A 17,963-nucleotide genomic window follows, 5' to 3' on the forward strand; every position below is an offset into this window, starting at 1 on the left:
ACAACCTGAGAAGAAGCAGGTCTTTCCCGAATGATTGAAGCTAAACCAGGACAAGGCCCTTTATCCATGCGTGCAGCCGCCCTGGGACGTGCTCTGAGATCAGCTTTAAGACGCAGGTCTTAGAATAGAAACACCCTGATTCAGGTGGAGGCACAACAATAGACAACAACAGAAGGAACCAATGTACTGAGCTTCACCCGCTCCTTCTGGAAAACAGTATTTATAGGCTGCTGCTTTAGGAGCATCTGTGGCATGCCTGCCTGGCCATCTCCGAGAGTATTCCTGGCCAATAAGTCATATGGCTCGGGTTGCCTTTCAGCGCAGACCGCCCTCACGCTGCAACCTGACACCCTGCCTATGCCCTGCACGCAACCTCCATTGCATAAGCGCTCAGAGGAAGCGGACGTCTCCGCCGACCAAAACTAGAGAGATCGGCTATAAAAAAAAAAATACATACATAAATCCATCAGTGAGTGAATGAAGACGACACAAAGGTGATCAAATGATCAAAGAAAACTTCTTATATATCAAACAAAAATACGAATTTGAGAGAGAATAAAACGTAGAGACTTAGTATCATCTCATGAAACTAATAAACAAATTATATGTGAAATATTATTCATTTCATTCATTCATTATCTGTAACCCTTATCCAGTTCAGGGTCGCGGTGGGTCCAGAGCCTACCTGGAATCATTGGGCGCAAGGCGGGAATACACCCTGGAGGGGGCGCCAGTCCTTCACAGGGCAACACAGACACACACACATTCACTCATACCTACGGACACTTTTGAGTCGCCAATCCACCTACCAACGTGTGTTTTTGGACTGTGGGAGGAAACCAGAGCACCTGGAGGAAACCCACGCAGACACAGAGAGAACACACCACACTCCTCACAGACAGTCACCCGGAGGAAACCCACGCAGACACAGGGAGAACACACCACACTCCTCACAGACAGTCACCCGGAGGAAACCCACGCAGACACAGGGAGAACACACCACACTCCTCACAGACAGTCACCCGGAGGAAACCCACGCAGACACAGAGAGAACACACCACACTCCTCACAGACAGTCACCCGGAGGAAACCCACGCAGACACAGAGAGAACACACCACACTCCTCACAGACAGTCACCCGGAGTGGGAAACGAACCCACAACCTCCAGGTCCCTGGAGCTGTGTGACTGCGACACTACCTGCTGCACCACCGTGCCGCCCAATACAATATCAGTCTTTTACAAACCAAACCTCACTTAGCTGGATTCTGAATATTTCTGAACTCACTGTGGACTGCAGTGATGCTGCAGCTCTCTCTCATTTACGCTGCCAAACTCTCTCTTTACAGTTGACACACACGGGTGGGTGTTTTCAGGGGTGTCCCCCATTGGCTAAATATGTTTGAGTGCCAGCTCAGTGCCCCAAATGTTGTTCAGTGCAGCGCAAACACAGATTTTGTCTGGAGCACTGAGCTGTCACTCAAAACTCTTTAAAAAAAAATGTGGTAAAATCCCACCCCTAGGATCACCACAGCCCACAGTGAGTTTAAACGTCTGGTGAGTGAGAAACTAGCTGAGAGAACTGTCAGCAAAAAAAACAACAAAATACAACATGACACAAACGTCTTCACATTATGTTTAACGTTTGAGAGGACATTCCCTTACTTCTGTGTGTTTTATTCTGTCTCATTCTTATTTTTGTTTGATATCACTAGGGTACAGCACTGAATCCATATTAAAGACTCCGCAGGGTTCTTCAGAGAACGAAAACTGGACTAATCTAATTTGTAAACGGCATGGTGTCCAGGTCCGTCAGCCGTTGGACATTGGGCAGAAAGGTGGTAGCGTTTGCCTGTCAGATAAGAGCTGTGAATTTGCCTAACGGTCTGAAAGTGAGTGTGATAACGTATCCCCATCCTCTTCATCAGATCCACATGGGCTCCAGAGGCTTGGCCAAGAATGAAACCATGTTCCTGCCTGTGTTATTCAGGAACACCCGATCGGTGCCTCAGGCCCCCCAAGGGTAATTATAGGAAGCTACTCCTGCCACAGTGATGTATAATTAGTGACTTGTGTCAGGAGGTGGCCTGCTTTGAATCTGGAGGAGTTTCCTGCTTGTTCTAAGTCACACAGGCAGTGAATCTGGGAAAAAAAAAACCTGATTCCCACCCCGACAAACAATTTTGAAAATCAATAAAATCATGACACGATCGGGTTTTTGGAAACGCTGACATTCACTCTCAGAGTTAACAACAGAAAACAAGGGTTGTGTTGTGAAGTGTTGATTAATCGACGTGCAACAGCACCTCCTTGTGGAGCAATTCCTAACCATGAGTGAGTATGTGAATGAGTGAGTGAGTGAATGAGAGAGTATGTACAGTATTTTCATAAGCGAGTGTGTCTCTCGTCGTGTTTGAGAGTGAGCTGCAAACTAACCACATGAAAGGAGAGTTTGATAAAAAGTAAATAATGATGTACAGTATGAAGAGAGCTCAACACAACAAAACATTTAACTCTTGAGTTTCATGCGGTGGATATTTCAGAGAACTCCTGCCGCCGCTGCTTCAGTCCTTTATCAAATGTCCTGCAGAGGGCTTTTAAAGGACAGATTAATGGTAATGGAGAAATTAATGGTAGTGTAAAAACAGATTAAAGTAGTTAACATGACGTTTAACAGGTTTTACACAGAGGAAGGCCGTCAGTGTTTTAGTAAAGAAAGACTAAGGCCCAGTCACCTCAGCTAACGGTACTGTCCAAGCCCTTCAGCTCCAAAACAAGTGTGATAAGAGAAGCTGAATTTCTATATATATACACACACACACACACACATAAAGAAAGTGTATGGTTCTTACTTTTGAGCAGCTCCATCACAAACACATTTTAGATGTTAATATGTAAAAGGAACCTTAAAAGGAACACTGGGTAAGATCTGTGCTTCTGGGGCTCCCGTTTTGAAGTCAGTGGTCTTGTGGAAGGAAGAGGGGGTCTGGAGGTTGTCTACCCTCCTCCAAAAGTTACATAGTGCAGTTTCTGCAGTGCTGAGCGCAGACTAGCAATGACAGAGGCTCTCTTCTCCCTAATACAGCTCAGTTTTTAAGGTCACAATATCACAGTGTTCCTTTAAGAGCAAAAGACTGAGGTAAACATGGGTTCCTCTATCATAAGTACGTTTGGTCTGTCAGTGTATTTCTAACTCAATCCTACGCCATCAGTCTGCCTTCTAATCATCTAATCATATTCCAAGGATCTGCACACCCCACAGCAGTGAATATGCCAGTCTGTGTCCAATGCCTTGCATCTCACAGGCTTCACACTGGAGACGACTTTCAGACGCTTGCACTCCTCAGTCGGAGCTGGCTGCGTGTGCAGCAGACAGGCTAACGCGCTCGCTACTGTGACCTATATTTAAAAACACATCATGTCTGGAACTCTATCGGCCCAATTCGCTAGCCCCCTTCGGCCAATAGGATCGGGACATGGGGACACTGTGCATCCTGGGTCACGTCTGCAGAGATGCAACTGAGGACCGGACAAACTGGAGTGACCTCAATGGAGGACACAGCCCCAGGCTCAGACATATACTGCAGCTGCTAATGAAGCAGAATGAGGCCGCTGTCTCATTATGTAATTCACCGGAGGAGAATAACCGGCATCGACGTACACTGAATGTATGATTAATGGGGGTTATATAAAACGTCTAAACACAAATATAAAATAATCACAGTGCTGTGCAAAGGCCTGAGACCACTGCTGCTGCACTGTACAAGGATTGCTGCTCTGAAATCTGGGAGCGTGAGTGTTTTCTCAAAATGCCTGTCTCCAACACTTAAAGTCTTCATCTGCGAGAGACTGACTGCTCCAGACCTGTCAATAACTGCAACCTGGGAGAGGACGAGTTTCCCAGGGGCGCGTTTCTATATAAAACATATCTACACATGTACTAAGTGACCGTTTCACACACTCACCCGGTCACACACACACACACACACACAACGCTTTGGGCAATGTCATACTGCCAATCCTCCTGCCAACATTTGTTATTGGACTGTGGAAAGAAACCTACGCAGACACAGGGAGAACACACCCTGTCCTTATTGACGTAGTGCTTTTCCGCCAACGTCAAACCAGATCGGTTCTTGTTGGAACCATTCTGTGCGTTGCCACTGACGTGAAATTTTTTTCCAAGCTGGAGCCAAAGAAGAGTTGGTCCTTCAGTGTGAACCACGACAGCGTCGAGATAAAGAAGCTCCAGAAAGAGCTCAGAGCCTCAAATAAAGTGTAGTGGAGCAGTGGAGCTGGATGGGGTCATTTATAGTGTTGTGTAAATAAACAAAAGATAATAAAACAGGAATGTGTTCCATTTGTGTGGTTTCTGGGGCTGGGTTCAGAGAGACACGAAGCTCATTGGCTACTTTTAGCTCTGCAGGATGTCCCGAAAAAAATGTTTACACATTTTTACACATTTCCACAGGTGTATCACATCTCACACTGATCTGACTGCGCTGTAAACAGTGGATAAACCATGACTCTGTTCTGACTCATTATCTTTGGCTCTGGCACGGAGTCCATTTACAGCAGAGTACCAAGGGTCCAAAAATCCTGAACAGAACCGCTTCAAAACCAGAGTTCATTTGGGGGAAAAGGGCCAACAGTGACCTCAGGAAAGACCCTGGTGACACTGACAGCAGCACTACCAGCAGTGCCACTGTGCCAAACTTGGTAAAGTGTTGTAAACGTAGATCTAGGTGCTGACGTTTCTGTCAAATATTATTTCCTTATTTTTTTAAACACTGAATAACTTGTATCTAATGGCCATTTCAACAAAAAACTATATACAAAGGGTGGCCTCTGACCTCTGCCCTGTCCACCTCAGAGCATCCAGCTGGAGCCCAAAAAAGCCATAGAGACCAGATCTATACCTTGTTTTAGAATCAGATCCTGACAGTGTTCGCCAGAGCACAGGAAGTGAAATGGATTCTGATGGGGGAATAACTGAGTTGTAGACCCTAGTCTAGTGATTATACAGAGGATCCCAAAATAACTTCCCTTTGGTGTGGATTATAGCCACACACCATCCCCACTGAAGGAGCGCACTGAGAAGAAAGAGCCTCAGAGCTACCAGAGAGTGCCCTGGGGTGTAAAGAGAGGGGCTTATTCTTAAAGAACAATTGTAAAAACAGGTTTATAAGAGTGGAATGATCCTGTGTTTTATTCTGAAAGTCTGACACAAGATAAACAATCGGCTTTGAAAGAAACTGCTGCGTCAGTGTGTTTTGCTGGTGAATTTACATCAAAACAGACCTCAGGCAGGAAATCAAACATATTGCATTGTCACCTGCTTTAAGGGGACATTATGAAGGACTCGTGTTGATCTGGAGCCCACCAACACCCACACTGTGAAACAAGACCTCTGTGATCTGCCTGAGTCTGAAAACATGGGGTAAAATCCTCTCCGCTTCTGACATCAAGTGCAGAGGCTTGTGAATGGCCCCGCCCCCCTCATCTGAGTCTGTCCAATCACAGCGCTGGACACACGTTTATGTGAGAGTGCAAACACAAGAGAAATAAGAGCACAATCAGCGCTTCTGCTCCTCGCTCCTCACTGCTGTGCGCTCGGGATCAGGGTGAACAGAGAGCGGCTCATTATCATTTAAAGGAACAGGGCTTGTTTAGACAGGGGGGAGAATGCTGATGTGGGGTTGTGTCCTTGTGGGATATTAACCACGATTCATTAAGACCCCAGAACCACGCTGACACGTGTTAAAAGGGGGGAGGGGGATCACAGGCTTTATATTTTTGTTTACTGCAGACGTTCATGCTGATGAAGTGTAAAAATACACTTCTTTTTTTGGGAAAGCACTGTGGCCTACTTCTCCTCATTTTCTAAATCTCCTTCCGCAACAGGATGGATGTTTTCTGTACCATTCAGGGAGATCACGGCTCCTCTTCCTACGCAGCGATTACAGACATGTTCAGAGCTGATCTGCCCTACTTCTGGGGCCAGCTTTCGCTGACTGTTTCAGCCCTGATCTCTGCTGAAGATAGCTCACGCAGGGCTGAAACACATGCTCAAAGACTGAACGAGCAGTTCTGGATCAACCTCCTTGTTGTCACAGGTTTCTCTCGCAGAAACAAGGCCATGGACTGCAGGAGAAGCCTGAGGTGCAGCATATGACCTTGGCTTCGCCTCTGCGCAGTCACCGATCCGCTGACTGTCCTAACCATAATGGGATCAATTAAGGCTCTGGTCCACGTGCTGTAATAAAGAGAGTGAGCCAGAGGCTGGGCTCATCACTGGGTCAGGCACAAGTTGGCCTCCTACAGTGGAGTAACGCTCACGAATAAATCATTACAAGGTCATATATGATCGCTTTCAGACACTGGTCCAATGTCACTATTTTTACAACTAAACAGTGAAACGTCTGTGACCTGCTTTGGTCAAAACACCACAAGGATCAAACCCCACAGCAGTCTAAACAGCCCTGTTCAGAACGCCCGCTTTCAGCACCTGTTCCTTTAAATGATAATGAGCCGCTCTCTGTTCACCCCGACCCCGAGCGCACAGCAGTGAGGAGCGAGGAGCAGAAGCTCTGGTTTTTAGCCGTTTTCACTCTGTTCTCTTTCTTCTCCGTTTTTACTCAGTGCTCTTATTACTCCGCGCTCGTTGTGTCTGTTTCACTGAGTTTAACCTCGTCTTTACGCTCTCACATAAACACGGGTCCAGCGCTGTGATTGGACAGACTCAGACGAGGGGGCGGGGCCGTTATAAAGTCTCTGAAATTGACGTCAGAAGCAGAACGTCTCGTTTAATCCCGTGTTTTCTCACTTAGGCAGAGCACAGAAAACTGACTGGGGGTCTTGTTTCACAGTGTGTGGGTTGGTGAACAAATGACTTACACGGACACATCTGTACATCTACATTCAGGTCTTTAGTCTCTTCCAGAAGTGGAGGGATAAAACCACAATACGACAAGAGTTCTGAATCTTATAAAACACTGAGGGTTTGAAACGTCGTGTCAGGACAGGGTGGCGACGGCTGCCCAGTTAGACCTCGGTCTTAAAGAGGTGTGGACAATGTCTTTGTGGATCGTGCAGCTCAAATCCCCTTCACGCCCACCGTCCAATTACAAAGCGATGAGTGCTGCTGCTGTAATGAACTCGAGGTGGTTCCTACAGTAACGGCATCTCTCCACGGGGTAAACAGTGAGTGCAGAGGGAGCTGGAGCCCTCCCTCCTCATCTCTCACCCTGCGGAGACTGTACTGCTCCCAAACACTCCAGTGTGTACAGAAATTACAAACCTAAACTAACAATACAAACAAAGCCAGGGCCCCACGCTCTCTCTCGGCTCTCTGAGTGCGTGCCCTACATGCTTAATGTCTTTGTTTGGCAGACCTTAAGTGTGTCTAGCGCTCGCTGAATTAGGCTCTGGCCTTGTGGTCTACTGACAGACCATCTATCACCCAGAGCACTGCAGGCACATGAGGAAGAACATCTGCCTTGTTGTTTGTCTAACAGCAAATGCAGAAGTGCTAAAAGAGAACTTAACATCCCCTTGATCTCTCCCGAGTCCAGACGGGGCAGGAACGTCCGCTTTATGAGGTGACCACACCTCCGTTCTGGACTTTTATTGCAGCGAGCAGCTTTACTGTGGAAACCCGAGGCCTGGCTCGACGACTGTGTGATGGAAGTGGTTAAAGATTCTAAAAACATTACCTCTGCGCTCAGGCAGCTAGGAACTGTGAAGGGAGGGGGGGTGATATCATTTCAGAAACATGAATCATGATCTGGCCTCGTTTAGGGTCATTTCTCAAAGTCAGGCAGCACACACTCAACAGCACAACAACAACAACAACGATAACCAAACACTGAATACAACAATGACTTTCTGAATACAGATAAACTAATATACAACTATCCACAGGTGTGAGTGTGTGAGTGACTGGGTGAGTGTGTGAGTGACTGGGTGAGTGTGTGACACTGTCCACAGGTGTGAGTGTGTGAGTGACTGGGTGAGTGTGAGACACTGTCCACAGGTGTGAGTGTGTGAGTGACTGGGTGAGTGTGAGACACTGTCCACAGGTGTGAGTGTGTGAGTGACTGGGTGAGTGTGTGACACTGTCCACAGGTGTGAGTGACTGGGTGAGTGTGAGACACTGTCCATAGGTGTGAGTGTGTGAGTGACTGGGTGAGTTTGTGACACTGTCCACAGGTGTGAGTGACTGGGTGAGTGTGAGACACTGTCCATAGGTGTGAGTGTGTGAGTGACTGGGTGAGTGTGAGACACTGTCCACAGGTGTGAGTGTGTGAGTGACTGGGTGAGTGTGTGACACTGTCCACAGGTGTGAGTGTGTGAGTGACCGGGTGAGTGTGTGACACTGTCCACAGGTGTGAGTGACTGGGTGAGTGTGAGACACTGTCCACAGGTGTGAGTGTGTGAGTGACTGGGTGAGTGTGTGACACTGTCCACAGGTGTGAGTGTGTGAGTGACTGGGTGAGTGTGTGAGTGACTGGGTGAGTGTGAGATACTGTCCACAGGTGTGAGTGTGTGAGTGACTGGGTGAGTGTGTGACACTGTCCACAGGTGTGAGTGTGTGAGTGACTGGGTGAGTGTGTGAGTGACTGGGTGAGTGTGAGACACTGTCCACAGGTGTGAGTGTGTGAGTGACTGGGTGAGTGTGAAACTGTCTACAGGTGTGAGTGTGTGAGTGACTGGGTGAGTGTGTGACACTGTCCACAGGTGTGAGTGTGTGAGTGACTGGGTGAGTGTGTGAGTGACTGGGTGAGTGTGAGACACTGTCCACAGGTGTGAGTGTGTGAGTGACTGGGTGAGTGTGTGACACTGTCCACAGGTGTGAGTGACTGGGTGAGTGTGAGACACTGTCCACAGGTGTGAGTGTGTGAGTGACTGGGTGAGTGTGTGACACTGTCCACAGGTGTGAGTGACTGGGTGAGTGTGTGACACTGTCCACAGGTGTGAGTGTGTGAGTGACTGGGTGAGTGTGTGACACTGTCCACAGGTGTGAGTGTGTGAGTGACCGGGTGAGTGTGTGACACTGTCCACAGGTGTGAGTGTGTGAGTGACTGGGTGAGTGTGTGACACTGTCCACAGGTGTGAGTGACTGGGTGAGTGTGAGACACTGTCCACAGGTGTGAGTGTGTGAGTGACTGGGTGAGTGTGAGACACTGTCCACAGGTGTGAGTGTGTGAGTGACTGGGTGAGTGTGTGACACTGTCCACAGGTGTGAGTGTGTGAGTGACCGGGTGAGTGTGTGACACTGTCCACAGGTGTGAGTGTGTGAGTGACCGGGTGAGTGTGTGACACTGTCCACAGGTGTGAGTGTGTGAGTGACCGGGTGAGTGTGTGACACTGTCCACAGGTGTGAGTGTGTGAGTGACTGGGTGAGTGTGTGAGTGACTGGGTGAGTGTGTGACACTGTCAACAGGTGTGAGTGTGTGAGTGACTGGGTGAGTGTGTGACACTGTCCACAGGTGTGAATGTGTGAGTGACTGGGTGAGAGACTGTGTGAATGTGTGAATCAGCAGCTGGCGTTGCCCTGCTCTACTAATACACCTCGGGCAAGACTCCTAACACTGCATTTTCTCACACCTCTAAACAGCGTGGCCACTTTGAACGTCTGCTACGAAGCCAAAGCTGAGGTCCCGTGTCTTACCTTCGACGCTGTCGGAGCAGGAGGTGCCTATGCCTGTGTCTCCGCTGTCTGAGGCGGCGCTGTGACGTCTGCCGCGGTTACTGCTGGTGGTGGTGGTGGTGGTGGAGGAAGAGCCGTGCCACGCTGAGTCACAGCCTGGGACCCATCCAGGAGAGGACGTGCTCGAAGCTGAAAAACAAACAGAGGAGACGGTCAGCGCAGAGACAGTAAACAAGAACAGCATGACCACTGGAGGCACAGTGCAGTCACATGGCTCCAGGATTAGAGTCGTATGTTCTTACTGAGACATCACAGCGTCACAGAAGAGCTCAGTGAGACAGGAGAGTTAACTCTGAGCGGGCTGCGGTGGGTCCTGTTCAGTCATGTTTGATCAGGGACTCCCAAACTTTTGACAACCCCAGACCAGACAACACCCCCCGGGCGTATATATGATATGAGAGGGGCGGCTGTCAAAGCGAAAATGAAATTGTGGTGCTGTTTTAAAGCCACTGAGAGCGTGTTTTCAAAATGCCAGAGCGCTCTTGGAGCTTCGCTGCTGGAAGCACAAATCGGAGTGAGTACGTATTCATTTTGTACGAGAGCAATGACACTGAGTGCTCCATGAACGCTGCTTAAATTACAGCATAGAACCCAGGGTCTCACAGAGCTGTGGAGGAAGAGGACCACTCATGGCCACTGTGGCTTCACTGTAAACCAGAAAGACAGACGGGACATGGTCGACTGATTACAGCAATAATCACAATCTCCACACTCCAAAGTGACTCTGAATAACATCCTTTTACTTTGACTTCCACTGAAGTTTAAGGAGGTTTCACAGTTCCTCTGTAAAGTTAGAAACCCGACATGTCTCGTCTGTGGAGAGTGAAGATATAGGATATTAACAATAATAACGGTAATGTTTTTAAAAAGTGGAGTGCTGTGGTGGTGCAGCTACATCCCCAGGCACCAGCTCCTGTTCCAAACAACACAAAGGATCATTTCCATTTCTGTACGTTCCTGATTCGCCTCGGCCCGGTCATGCCCAGGACCTTTCTGGAGGAGGACAAAACTATAGAACATTATTAAATCTACAGTCCGCTCCTTTTATAAAAACGTATGTTAAAGGGGACATTCACGATTTTATTAAATAAACACTTTTAATAAGATCCTGAGTTTCCGCACCATGTGCTGCTCTCCGCTCGGTTTACGTTCAAAACCGGTCTAATGTGTTTACGAGGCCCCTGTCTGTTAAAAAAATACAAAATAAAAACAAAGGGGCTAGGTCTAATGTACTAGGCTCTCTCTCTCCCTGTCTCTGTCTCTCTCTTTGTCTGTCTGTCTGTTCGTCTCTCTCTTTCTTTGTCTGTCTCTCTCTCTCTGTCTGTCTGTCTCTCTCTCTCTCTCTCTCTGTGTCTGTCTCTCTCTCTCTTTCTGTGTCTCTCTCTCTCTCTTTCTGTGTCTGTCTCTCTCTCTTTCTGTGTCTGTCTCTCTCTCTTTCTGTGTCTGTCTCTCTCTCTCTCTGTGTCTGTCTCTCTCTCTCTCTGTGTCTGTCTCTCTCTGTCTCTCTCTGTGTCTGTCTCTCTCTCTGTGTCTGTCTCTCTCTCTCTCTGTCTGTCTCTCTCTCTCTGTGTCTGTCTCTCTCTCTGTGTCTGTGTCTGTCTCTCTGTGTCTGTGTCTGTCTCTCTCTCTGTGTCTGTCTCTCTCTCTCTCTCTGTCTCTCTCTCTCTTTCTGTGTCTGTCTCTCTCTGTGTCTGTCTCTCTCTCTCTCTGTGTCTCTCTCTCTCTGTGTCTGTCTCTCTCTCTCTCTCTCTGTGTCTGTCTCTCTCTGTGTCTGTCTCTCTCTTTGTCTGTCTGTCTGTTCGTCTCTCTCTTTCTTTGTCTGTCTCTCTCTCTCTGTCTGTCTGTCTGTCTCTCTCTCTCTCCCTGTCTCTGTCTCTCTCTTTGTCTGTCTGTCTGTTCGTCTCTCTCTTTCTTTGTCTGTCTCTCTCTCTCTGTCTGTCTGTCTCTCTCTCTCTCTCTCTCTGTGTCTCTCTCTCTCTCTTTCTGTGTCTGTCTCTCTCTCTTTCTGTGTCTGTCTCTCTCTCTGTGTCTGTCTCTCTCTCTCTCTGTGTCTGTCTCTCTCTCTCTCTGTGTCTGTCTCTCTCTGTCTCTCTCTGTGTCTGTCTCTCTCTCTGTGTCTGTCTCTCTCTCTCTCTGTCTGTCTCTCTCTCTCTGTGTCTGTCTCTCTCTCTGTGTCTGTGTCTGTCTCTCTGTGTCTGTCTCTCTCTCTGTGTCTGTCTCTCTCTCTCTCTCTGTCTCTCTCTCTCTTTCTGTGTCTGTCTCTCTCTGTGTCTGTCTCTCTCTCTCTCTGTGTCTCTCTCTCTCTGTGTCTCTCTCTCTCTGTGTCTCTCTCTCTCTCTCTGTGTCTGTCTCTCTCTCTCTCTCTCTGTGTCTGTCTCTCTCTGTGTCTGTCTCTCTCTCTCTGTGTCTGTCTCTCTCTGTGTCTGTTCTCTCTGTGTCTGTCTCTCTCTCTGTGTCTGTCTCTCTCTCTCTGTGTCTGTCTCTCTCTCTCTGTGTCTGTCTCTCTCTGTGTCTGTCTCTCTCTCTCTGTGTCTGTCTCTCTCTCTCTTTCTGTGTCTGTCTCTCTCTGTGTCTGTTCTCTCTGTGTCTGTCTCTCTCTCTGTGTCTGTCTGTCTCTCTCTCTGTGTCTGTCTCTCTCTCTCTCTGTGTCTGTCTCTCTCTCTGTGTCTGTCTCTCTCTCTCTGTGTCTGTCTCTCTCTCTTTCTGTGTCTGTCTCTCTCTCTCTCTCTCTCTCTCTCTCTGCAGAGAAATGGCATCTGGAGGTTTCAGACAACGGAGACAAGTCCAAACGTTGAAAGGCACAAACAGAAATGTGGATATTGCTCTATTCCTATGAATACATTACAACCACACTTCACATCACAACAACCGAACAAGATGGTGAACATACGCTCAGGTGGAGATCAGAGACGTACACGCACTCATCTTCTAACACGACTCTAGTTCTGGCTCCTAGGTACAACACAACACAGCTGTAGCTCAGAAAGGCACAAACGCTCACAAACTCCCACATTTCCTCACACTTCCAGTCTGACGAACAGAGGCACGCGTGATCGAGGGAAAGTGACACGCGCGCTGGGGGAAAGCAGTTGCCTCATATCCACAGTCAAGCTGCGCAAGACCCAGCTCCTCAGTTCTCCCTGACCCCAGCTGCTCGGCTACGGAGGCACGCTGGGGACTTTAATAGCAGTAAAAACAATCCGAAACTGCAAATAAAAAACACTTCTCTTTTACATTGATGCCCCTAATTTCCTTTAATCTTTCGCACTGGTGTCTTCTCTGCAACAAGGGGGTCGAGGGGAACAGGAGCGAGGCGTAAAGGAGCGTCGTTCACGTCATCAGCGGAGAAATAAGACGCTAACCGCAGACTAAAAGAGAGCCTGTATGTGTCGACAAACACGAGCGCACAGGAGTAGAACAGCACAAAGAAAAAAAGAGGAACGCAAGCACAAAGAACGAGTGGAAAGAAGAAAAATGTGTTTGTGCAGAAAAAACAGCAGCATGAAGAAATAAAGGAGTAAAGGAAAAAAGAGCAGTGTAAGTGCAGAACAAACGAGTGCAGTGTAAGTGTTTTTGTTTATTGTATTTATAACGATAAAGACTCTTTTTATTTGACCCCTTTCTCTTCTTTACAAACACCTCACACGGATGAACGGCTCGGGGGCGCCAGCGCGGATCCGAAAGGCTGCTCCTCTGTTTTTTGTGAGCGTGTCCCCTTTATCTGCTAACCTCGTCTATTTCAGGGTGTAATCCGGTTAGACGTCCTCATTAAGACAGTGCTCTTTGGGACCTGACAGAAGGGAGGACAGGTATAAGGCTTCAGGAGGACGTCGTGGTGTGAATAAGGGTGGAGTGTTTAAGGCACTGGGGCAGAGAGTGGACCCAAATACATCTCTCCAAGTCCACACTCTCTCCCCGTTCCCTGAACACTTGGCTTTAAATCAACAGTGCACTCAGCAGGCCTGGAGATTCTGCCCTGGGCGACAGTACTTCAGATTTACAGCACACCCCTTAAAACAGCAAATCAGACTCCAACATGAGACGGGGGCTGAGCCCGGTTCTGTGCCTCATTATTTCAGTGAGTGGATGAGCAAACACCGGATAAAAACGAGTCGTTCTGATTGTGCTCTGCTTCTGACGTCAAGTGCAGAGACTTTAGAATGGCCCCGCCCCCTCGTCTGAGTCTGTCCAATCACAGCACTGGACCCGTGTTTATGTGAGAGCGCAAAGACGAGGTTAAACTCAACAAAATGAGAGCACTGAGGAAAAACGGAGAGGAAAAAAAATAAATAAAAAAAGGAGAACAGAGCAAAAACAACTAAAAACCAGAGCTTCTGCTCCTTGCTCCTTACTGCTGTGGGCTTGGGGTCGGGGTGAACAGAGAGCGGCTCATTATCATTTAAAGGCTAAGCAGCAGCTCTATGAAAGTGTCGAACAAATAAATACAGTGGTTGAGTTCCTAACTTGTGTTTATTGATCGTCAGAAAACATGTTATTTCTTACTAATTGAAGGAATAAGGTTTAAAAGACCGTTGATCCCCCCCCCAGCGGTGTTGGGAAACTCTAATAGGCGTCTTGCCTGTGACGTAGATGGTGGACAACAACTCTAGAAGCTGCACTTAATTTAATGCACAATGAGGAAAAGGTGTGTTGTTTTTGGCTGCAATCATTCAATGTACAGTGGGACATCTGTGAACAAATGGCCCAAAGATCCCAAAATATCCAGAAAATGGACTAAATTTGTCAACTTTAAACGGACACTTTGGAAAGGACCATCCGCTCACTCCGTTATCTGTAGCTCATTTCACTGGCGCTTTTCCAACAATATGGGCATGTAAGGACACCAACGAAAGGTGTTCAAGAGCCTCTGTAACATGGAGGTAAACAGGGTAAGGACACTCACTTCGCCTGTTTTAGTTGGTGGTAGTTAACGTTAGCTTGACTCGCTAAACTCGGTGCTCAGATTATACTCGGCTACGTAGCTGCATTACGGAGGTTTATAGTGTCGGAGGAGTTCGAGTTCGACTTCGATCACATTTACAAGAATAACGGTACCTCTACATTTGAGTTTAGCTTATTGCTAGGCTATTGTCATGAATAATGTTGGTTATTTAGCTAGATACTGTCATAACAGTCAGTCAGAACGGTGTTTTACCGTGGCGTTGTTCAGCTGTTGTCCACCAGTGACGTCACGGTCGCGTTCGAGAATTTCCGTAGCGAGCTCGGGTTTTTCCGTCAATTTAATAAAATTGTCAGTTTTAAAGCAAATTAAGCTGCTGTTTTCATTTTAATTCATACTTATATCTGTCAGTAACTACAATAATGTGGAATATTCATGTAGGTCCATTAAGTGGTGCTTAGCCTTTAAAGGAGATGCCATTCAGGACAGGGCTGTTTACAGAGAGGGAGGACGCTGCTGTGGGGTTTGATCCTTGTGTGAAGTTTACAGACACAGACGTCCAGCTCTCTCTGAAAATGTCCAGAGTCTTAAAGGAGAACCCTACAGATTTGACCAAATTTCAGCGTAATTAAAATGCCCAGATGTCCACACCCTCATTCTGAGTGGTCAAATGTGAAATCCCTGTCTGTATGGTTTAGAGTTGGAGATAGGAACCGAACGTCCAAATTGTTTGTGTTTTGGTTTGTACTGCATTATGTATTTATTATTAACCACAGCAGCCCCTTATCAGCGTCAGATATAAAAACTCCTGGGTATTTATGGGTTCACAGGGTATTTCTGAGACAGACAGCACAGCTATATTCACACTGGAGACTCTACGACGTCGGGTTCCCATCAGCACCACTGTAAAAAGAAACCCAAGCCGGTCAGTGTCTCCACAGAGCTCCATTCCACCTCCAAACTCTCGCCATGAGACTAGTTACGTCTCAGTCTGAATCACTGGTCTGACTCTGTTGTATAGACACTAATCAGCCACAAGAATAAAAACACTGCCAGGTAAAGGGAACGACGTTGTTTACCCGATTATTTTAGGCAACAGTGAGCTTAGGGGGTCCTTGACCCTTCGGCCAGTTCACCTCTGACCACTTCAACACCGTTCAAGACCCGTCTCTTAGGAGATGCTCTATCTGAAACATTACAACCAAACACAAACAGAGAGGTCCTTGACAAAGTGTCTCAGGACTTCACACTCGCCCATTTCCCCTACTTCCAACATCAACTTCACTTTTTGCCTGATCCCCTCCCTCCACCGTGAGAACTGCCCAACACCATGTGGGTCTGAAAGGACGTGAAGCTATCCATAAGCTGAGAAAAGGAAATAGACACAAAAGAAACATAGCCACAAATCGAGCCTCAGACCTGTGGACTGTCTGCCCCAGAGCCCAGACCTCCACATCACTGAATGTGTCAGGGACCCTGGGGGATGTGGACGCCCTGTTTCTATTTCTGGAGTTTTTAAACCCTGTGTCCACTCTCTGTCCACTCTGTGAGACACTCCTCCCTCGTTGGTCCACCTTGTAGATGTAGAGTCAGAGACAGTAGCTCATCTGTCGCTGCACAGTGTGTGTCGCTCGTCCTCTAGTCCTTCATCAGTGACACAGAACGCTGTCGGCTGGATGTTTTTGGTCGGTGGACTGTTCTCGGTCCAGACACTGAGGGGTTTAAAAACTCCAGCAGCACTGCTGTGTCTGATCCACTCTACACCAGCACCACCCAAATCACACCTGCTCTGTGGGGGTCCTGACCACTGAAGAACAGAGTGATAGGAGGCAAACAAAGTATGCAGAGCAACCTGTACACTACAGTGTGTAACTGAAGAACTACAAGGTGCTCCTGTGTGGTGCGTGAAGCTGAGGAAATGGACAGTGAATGTAGTAGAAACAAGGAGGAGGTTTTAATGTTTTGGCTGGTTGGCCGTTTGAGCGCCAGTGGAACCGAGGCTGGGGCTAGTCGGCTAAAACAGCCACACACCTTAAAATACTGACGGTTACTCGTGATAATTCCTTATAAAAGTTTAATATAACCGTCACTGCAGATGATAAAGTGCCGAAATAAGCCGCGGCCGCGGAGCAGCGGGGTGGGAGCGAGCCCCCGGGGTCTCCGAGGACGGTTAGCTCCCGTGCTAACGGGGCTAACAATAAAGATAACCGTTAGTCGCTCGGCGAGATTTTACGGGAAAGCCGCGGACACGGAGGCGGTTAAAGCCGGGTTTTACACACACCACAGACCCGTAACGGACCTCTTACCTGATTTATAAACCTCCAGACCATCCTCAAAATCGGTCCGGGACCACATCTCTTTCTGGATCCGAATCGCGACGCTTCCAAATCACAGCCGAGTCCCCGAAACGACGGAGCCCAACGCGGCGGGGCTGGGACACACACTCCGGGCTCAGGTCAGGCTGAAGACCATCTTCACGGTAATACGGTACGGTTACACTCTCTCTCTCTCTCTCTCTCTCTCTCTCTCTCACACACACACACACACCGAGAGACAGACACGGAACAAAGCGGAGAGGCTCCTCTTCCACACACTTCGAGCCGCCAACAGTCCCTCGCCGCTAATCCACTGGAGCTAACACACTACTGCACTCGCTACTAGAGACAGCGTTACCAGGACGTGATCTCACACACACATACACACACGCTCTCTTCTCTTCTTCTCTCTCTCTCTCTCTCCCACACACACACACACACACACACACTTCTCTCGCTCTCTCACACACACACACACTTCTCTCTCTCTCTCTCTCTCTCACACACACTCTCTCTCTCACACACACACTTCTCTCTCTCTCACACACACACTTCTCTCTCTCTCTCTCACACACACACACTTCTCTCTCTCTCTCTCTCACACACACACTTCTCTCTCTCTCTCTCTCACACACACACTTCTCTCTCTCTCTCACACACACTTCTCTCTCTCTCTCTCACACACACACACACACTCTCTCTCTCTCACACACACACTCTTCCTTGTCTCTCTCTCTCTCTCTCTTACTCTCTCTCACACACACACCCTTCCCTCTCTGTCTTATACACACACTCGACCTTCTCTCTATTTCAAACACACACGCCCTTCTTTCACTTATAAACACATACAGTTTTAGTGTTAGTCTGTGTCACGCACACACACTCACACCTGTGGACAGTTTCACACACTCACCCAGTCACTCACACACACATCCAGTCACTCACACACTCACACCTGTGGACAGTGTCACACACTCACCCAGTCACTCACACACTCACACCTGTGGACAGTGTCACACACTCACCCAGTCACTCAC

At 48.0% G+C, this 17,963-nt stretch overlaps 1 protein-coding gene across 1 annotated transcript in view; it reads right to left on the reverse strand.

The window, feature by feature from the left end:
* Nucleotides 1-17,340, reverse strand: part of cep85l (centrosomal protein 85, like) — a 76,991-nt gene extending 59,651 nt beyond the window's left edge. Inside the window, exons 1-2 of the mRNA XM_066676368.1 lie at nucleotides 16,918-17,340; nucleotides 9,673-9,840 (exon numbers count right to left, since the gene is read on the reverse strand). Of these exons, the coding sequence (XP_066532465.1) occupies nucleotides 9,673-9,840; nucleotides 16,918-16,966 (217 nt within the window). The 5' untranslated portion in view covers nucleotides 16,967-17,340. The remainder of the gene's footprint in view (nucleotides 1-9,672; nucleotides 9,841-16,917) is intronic.
* Nucleotides 17,341-17,963: the final 623 nt, after the last annotated feature.

This window comes from Hoplias malabaricus, chromosome 7 (assembly GCF_029633855.1).
Source record: "Hoplias malabaricus isolate fHopMal1 chromosome 7, fHopMal1.hap1, whole genome shotgun sequence".
Taxonomy (NCBI): Eukaryota; Metazoa; Chordata; class Actinopteri; order Characiformes; family Erythrinidae; genus Hoplias; species Hoplias malabaricus.